The sequence below is a fragment of the Myotis davidii genome, unplaced genomic scaffold, assembly GCF_000327345.1.
Source record: "Myotis davidii unplaced genomic scaffold, ASM32734v1 scaffold796, whole genome shotgun sequence".
In the NCBI taxonomy this organism is placed as follows: Eukaryota; Metazoa; Chordata; class Mammalia; order Chiroptera; family Vespertilionidae; genus Myotis; species Myotis davidii.
Window position 1 is genome coordinate 136,907 of NW_006287809.1, and position 6,040 is coordinate 142,946.

At 62.0% G+C, this 6,040-nt stretch overlaps 1 protein-coding gene and 1 long non-coding RNA gene across 4 annotated transcripts in view; one reads left to right on the plus strand and one right to left on the minus strand.

Annotated features, from left to right (window-relative positions):
* The window catches only part of CD3EAP (CD3e molecule associated protein), a 7,774-nt gene extending 5,770 nt beyond the window's left edge, over nt 1-2,004 (minus strand). Inside the window, exons 1-3 of one of the 2 annotated variants that reach the window (XM_006759530.2) lie at nt 1,904-2,004; nt 1,427-1,568; nt 476-1,271 (exon numbers count right to left, since the gene is read on the minus strand). In XM_006759530.2, the coding sequence (XP_006759593.1) occupies nt 476-1,271; nt 1,427-1,568; nt 1,904-1,925 (960 nt within the window). In that variant the 5' untranslated portion in view covers nt 1,926-2,004. Of the gene's footprint in view, nt 1-475; nt 1,272-1,426; nt 1,778-1,903 lie in introns of those variants that run through there. The other variant, XM_015561211.1, reaches the window with a different exon arrangement.
* A 22-nt stretch (nt 2,005-2,026) lies between these two features.
* Nucleotides 2,027-6,040, plus strand: part of LOC102752455 — a 6,620-nt gene continuing 2,606 nt past the window's right edge. Inside the window, exons 1-2 of one of the 2 annotated variants that reach the window (XR_001513149.1) lie at nt 2,027-2,329; nt 3,522-3,654. This is a non-coding gene — a long non-coding RNA (uncharacterized LOC102752455). Of the gene's footprint in view, nt 2,330-2,432; nt 3,177-3,521; nt 3,655-6,040 lie in introns of those variants that run through there. The other variant, XR_001513150.1, reaches the window with a different exon arrangement.

Consider the following 6,040-nt stretch of genomic DNA (forward strand, 5'->3'; position numbering starts at 1 on the left):
CCGTCTCTGGCCCCCCACTTTCCTGGCCCCACTTCTTGCTCTTCTTGGTGGGCGCTGGATCTGCCCTGGCCTCAGGCTCCGTCATCTCACCTCCTGGGTCAGTCGCCTCAGCCCCTGGCTCTGTCCCTCTGTGCCCTCTTTCTTTCTTCTTCTTCTTGGGGGATGCTAGAGCTGCCTGAGGCTCAAGATCGCCTGGCAGCCCAGGCACCATCACCTCTTCCTGGGGCTCCACCACCTCTGTCTTTGGATCCATCATTGGGCTTTGCCATTTTTCCTTTTTCTTCCTCTTTTTGGTGGACGCCAGAGCTGCCTCGGCCTGTGGCTCAACCTTAACACGTGGCAGTTCAGGCTTCCATCCTCTCCCTGGGAGCTCCAGCGTGCTCATCTCTGGCTCCACAGCCTCAGTCCCCGGCTCCACCAGCACTGTGTGCCCCTTGCCTTTTTTCTTCTTCTTTGAGGACGGCAGTGGGATGGCCTCCTCCTGGGGCTCCTCCTTCACCTGTAGCTGAAACTCAGCTCTCATCCCCTCCACAGCCTCCATCCCCTCTGTCCCCTTGTGTCTCTTCCTCTTCTTGGTGGGGGATAGGACTGTCTCTTGCAGAGGCTCGGTTTTAACCATGAGCTCCAGCTCCACAGTCCTTTCTGCTGGCTCCAGCACCCCCATCTCTGTCTCTTTAGGCTTCTTTTTCTTCTTCTTGCTGGCGGACGGGACCAGCACTCCCAGCGGTTCCAGCACCTCGGCCTCGGGCTCCGGCTTCATCGCCTCCAGTTCACTGGGATGCTGCTTTTTCTTCTTCTTCCCCACCTCCATCTCTGGGGGCCGCAAAGCCGTGTCCACCTCCAGGGTCCCGTGCCCATTCACTGCCTCCCGAGGAACGGAGGCCTCAGACACATGCCTCTTCTTTTTTTTCTTCCCTGAGGCCGGAGACCTCAGTGCCAAGGCTGACCCAGACCCTGTGACGGGTGGGCTGCCTCCGAAGGCACAGAACCGAGGCCTCAGGCCGGGCGGGATCTGTGGTGGGGGGCTGGTGGGAATGGGTTGCAGCGGGATCCCCGGTAAGGATGCTTGGGGACCCTCTAAGATCCTTAGGCTGCCCTTGGGGGCTGGGGCACAGGTGAGTCCGCCCCCTGCCTCCGCGGAGGGCGCCAGCAGGGTTGCTTCTCCAGCTTGGGGGCTGCCGCTGCTGAGGACCCGATAGCGGTGCCGCTTGCCTGCCACCTTGCCCTTCACCATGTGGGAGCCAGAGAGCGGCACCAGCCGCCCATTGAGGCTGAAAGGAGAGAGGGGGAGGGCAGAAGCCGGTCAGATTCTGTCGGTGGCACAGGGGAGTGCATTGCTAGGTTCCTTAGGACAAGCCCCCTAAACTCCCCAAAGTGCATCCCCCGGAGTGGCGAGTATTCCAGGGAGGCGGCTGGGACCACTCACCAGTCTGGAGCGAAGTCTACAGGGGCCTGGATGAGCCACAGCTCCGTATCCGGGGCCGTCAGCGCCTCCAAGGAGAAACGAGTGGACTCTGACGATGGGGGAGTCGCGGTAAAGTTGGGGGGACAAGAGAACCGAGCAGCACCTGCAGGAGGGGAAACGGGGGTCTGCCGACACTTTGCTGCCAGTCCCATCCTCCAGGGCTCCTATCGCACCGGTGCAAACCTCTTGAGCACCCCAATGGCCTTCACCCGGTCTCTCCCACGGTCTGTTCCATGGAGACCCTTTATCTCCACTGATCCAAATCCTGGGGGGCTCTTTTCTACACCGGTCGCCCTCCCAAGATATCCTCTCTCCGGCTTTTCGCAGGTCTGTTTCCGGGGATGTTACTTCTTCCGTCCAGGCGCTCCCGGCGCCCCTTCCCCCTCCCGCCAGCCAGCCAGCCTCTGCACCCAGGCGGCCCGCCCTGAAGCAACTCACCTCCGGACGGGAGACCCGCCATACCGGCACCCACCGCTCCCGCTGATCCGTAGCTAAGCGGCCCCAGCCTCGCCGCCGACCACGTGGAGCCGAGGGGGCGGGGCCTGGCTCGGGAGCGCCCAAAGGGTGCGGGGACGCGGAGGTGTCGCTGGGAGCCCGCTCGCTTTGTGAGCAGAGCTGCGGGAAATTCCCATTTGTGCGGAGCAGACAACCAAGGAGGATCTCTGTTCCTGTAAATCTGCTCCCGGAAGCAGCTGATTCGAGGTCTGGCGGGAGGTAGAGCCCCACGAGGCCGCTGCGGGCACCCCCCTTAGTCTCTCGGACATTGTTTGCTCCAACGTCGCCTTAAAGGGGCAGCCACATTGATGGGACCTAACTCTTAAAGAGACAGGAGGATCGATTGGTCTGAAGTCCTTAAAGAGATAGGTAAGAGTCTTGGTTGGCTTGGCTGTGCTTTCAGTGTTGCAGTCCCTGCTGGGGAGGCCCAGAGGGCTCGGGACCGAGTTCAGAACTTGAGTGGGAGGGGTGGGGAAGTGGAAGAAAGGGGGCGATTCCTCTCGAGGGCTTGAGGTACCAGCCAGGGGCGGGGCTTCTGGACCTCCGGGGAGCGGGAAACATGGGGGGCGGAGCCTCCAGACTCGCGCGGGGCCGTGCGGGCTGAGGGATGGGGCCTGTGGGTCCCACGAGGCAGGTAGCTGTCCCGGAGGATTTAATCTCGTGTGGAGCACATCCCCGAAGGCGTTGGGGACGGGAGAGGGAAAAGACCAGAGATCCTTCCCAGACCCGGGGCGCTTGTAAACAGCAGCACGTGGGCCCAGCTTTGGGGGACGCGTCCACGCCCCCCTGACAGCGACGGCACCCCGTGGGGCGGCGAGACAGCGGCTAGACAGGGTGACCCAACTGCATTCCTGGCCGGTGTGTCAGCGCCGCCTCCCGCCCGCTCTGCCGCGCTTTCGGATCCTACTCCCGCATTGGGGTGCCCTTCTTTTCAGGGAGCGAGCGGCTTCCCAGAGCGGAGGAAGGGTCAGCGGACGCGTCCTCTCCTCCGGGGGTCCCCAAACAGTTCCCGTGCGGGGGGTGAGATACCGGGGCGTGGCCCCCGCGGGCTCCGGGACTACAATTCCCAGAGGACCCCGGGCGGGGGAGCGCCCAACTCGGCTGTGGACGCCGCCAGAGACCGCAGTCCCAGCCTGGGCGCCGTGGCCGGGACATCGTACAAGATCCAATCCGCCCTTTTTACTGACAGGGAGACTGAGGCTCAGAAACTCGAGGGGTACTCTTAGGGAGGCCTCCGCTCGCTCCTGGGATGGGGCGTGAGTCTCCCCGAGTCTGCGACCATCTCCCCCCCTTGGTAGTGTCCGAATCATTCCAGGAGGGGAAACTGAGCCTGGAGGGGTGGGGCCGGGACGTGGGAGTCCGTCTTCCGCAGCCACAGGGAGGGAGAAGTCTGGACTCTATTTCCGTGGCCAGGACTCTCTGGGCTTCTGGGCCTCGCCCTTCCTGTCTGTGAAATGGACTTCGGATGCCTCTGAGTGGGAACGGCTCCGGCTGCGCCCTGCTCCTCCGGGACTACAAGTCCCAAGGTGCTCGAGGCGACCCCGGCTCCCCCTCCCCTCAGGGACCCTGCTTCCTCCAGCCGAAGTCACGTTGTCCAACCTGTTCCCGGAGTCTGCCCCGCCCCGTCCTCCGCGCCCCGCCGCCGGAGCCGAAGCCGGAGGAAGACCCCTGGTGCCAGGATCGGCCCCTGATCCGTGAGTTCCGCCTCGCCCGGGTCCAGCGGCTCTGGAGGAGCCGACACCGCGTCCCTGGGAGGACTGGGAGGGGAACCGGACGCCTGGTCCCAGCGCGGGATTGGGGGTGCGCAGACGCAGGGTCCGTGGAAGGAGAGAACTTGGATACTTGGTTTACTGGGCAGAAGGGAAGGGGGCCGGGATGCCTGAGTTCTTGGAATGGAGGACTCGGACGCCTTGGTTCCGGGGGATACGTTGGAGCTGGGACTCCTGAGTCCCTCGAACTGGGAGCTCTCGAAACCCTGAGTCCTTGAGTAGAATTGGGGGAAGCGGGTGCCTGAATCTGGGGCAGAAATGGGAGGCTCGGACGGCTGGGGCTCTGGAATGGGAGGCCATCCTACCACTCTCGGTGCTGCCTTCTCCACCGAGCCTGTAGGTGTCCGAGAAGAATTAGGGTGGGTAGGGGGTAGTGGAGCCCGGGTTCCTGAAATGGAGCGAGACAAATACCCGGGGTCCCTCCGGAGGCTGTGTGGCGCTCCCCAAACTTCCCGGCTCTGGGGTGGGGGCTGGGGTGGGAGGGCTGGGGCAGCTCTCCAAACTCCCCGGTGCCGCTGCGCGATCCCCAACATGTCATTAACCGAGGCGTCAGACCTGCCTAACCAGAGACGGGACCTCCGCCCAAGGGCGCCCCCTGGCGCGGGTGTGGTGCCTGCGATTGCCCCATGGAGGTGGGAAACCACCGGGGTTTGCAGAGGGCGGGCGTTCTAGGTAGAACCAGGGCCGAATTCCAGAAGATGGGGTTGGATTCGGGGCGGCTTGAGAGCTGGGCACCACGCAGTCATTACACAGAGAGGATGGGGGTCAACCAAGCTCGGAGGCCAGAGTGGGAGAGGAAACCAGATTTGGCATCCCCCCTCCCTCTGCAGCTCTCTGGGGTGCAGAATTCCATCCGCTCCCTCTAGATTTTCCGACTAACCTTTCCCCTCCTAGGGCTACTGGCCCTGACCCTGAGGTGAGAAAGGTCACCTCCACCCCCTCTGTCTGACCTGAAGTAGCGTGGGAGATAAGGGAGGGATCGAGGCTAATTCTGGAGGTGTGTGTCAGTCCTTGAAGCGGGGGAGGGCAGGGCCCCAACATCCCTCTCTCTCTCTCCCCCTTCTCTCCACCCGCAAGTGTCATGGGAAAGGATTAAACCAGGGGGTGGGGAGGCAGGGGGCTCTGATGCGAGAGGGAAGAACTTCCTAATAGTGTGGGCTTGAAGGGCATTTGGTAACAGCCTGTGATGACATTAAAAATAATAACCGTGGCTGCCAAGAGAGCTCAGGGCATGCCAGGCTCGGGGTTGGCAGGTAGACCAGACGCTGCCCATTGTCTCCGGCAACCGCTCAAAGGTGTCGCTTCCAATGAGGTTTGCTGACCCCACCCCGGGGAATGAATGACTTCTCCCTGCTCCAGTGGGGAGACACGCTGGAGAGCAGGCACAGCCTACGCCCTGGGCTTCTGCCACGCTCTCTCTGGAACCTTCCAGGGCTCCTCGGGCCCCCGTGCTTCAATTATTGTGGATGATCCCTGGCCAGAACTCACGAATGTACATGGAGAGGTCAGGGCTCAGGAAGTGAAGACTCCAGAGGTCCAAATGCGGGGCTTTTAGAATCTCAGAAAGAGCTGAAAGGGCTCTTTTGGGGGGACATTACTTTGGGTATTGAGCCTTCACTCTGTGCCAGACCCTGTGATATCTTAACGATAAGCAAAGGAAGACCGTAATTAAGAATCCTCCATGTGTGAACTTTATTTGGTGCCCTACACTGTCCTAAACGCTGTTTTAAACACATAAATTCTGTCACTCAAACCTCACACCCCTGTAACGTGAAGGTTTTAATCGCCCATTATACACACGAGAAAACTGAGACACAGAGAAGCTCAATAACTAGTCCAAGGAAGAGGCTTAGAGAGGGGAAGGTCCTAGCCCATACCCCAGCTGTCCCCAGAGCGGGGTACCCAGTCCCAGAGAGGGTGGGGCATCTTCCAGCGTCAGTCTGTCCGCACAGAACTGCAGGATTACAACCTGGGTATTCCCAGGCCAGCCTAGCGCTCGGACACGGTTCCTACTGAGCATGATTCTTCTGGAACGACCCCATCCCACCCCCACCCCCACCTCCTGCCCGGGTTCTTAACCCAGAGAACCTGGTTGGAGCGCAGAGGAGGCCTGGAAAAGAGAGCTAGGGGGAAGGGGCAGGGGAGAAGCGAGAGCTTGGGTTGGAGAGTACCTGGGGGTGAAGGGCTAGGGCCTGGGAGTAGAGGCGCCGCCCTCACGCCCCGCCCGGCCCCGCTCCTCTGCCCCGGGAGGTTCTGCACCTGCCCAGACCCGCGCGCGGCGCATTCCCCGGGTCTGAGCTCAGGCGCTGTC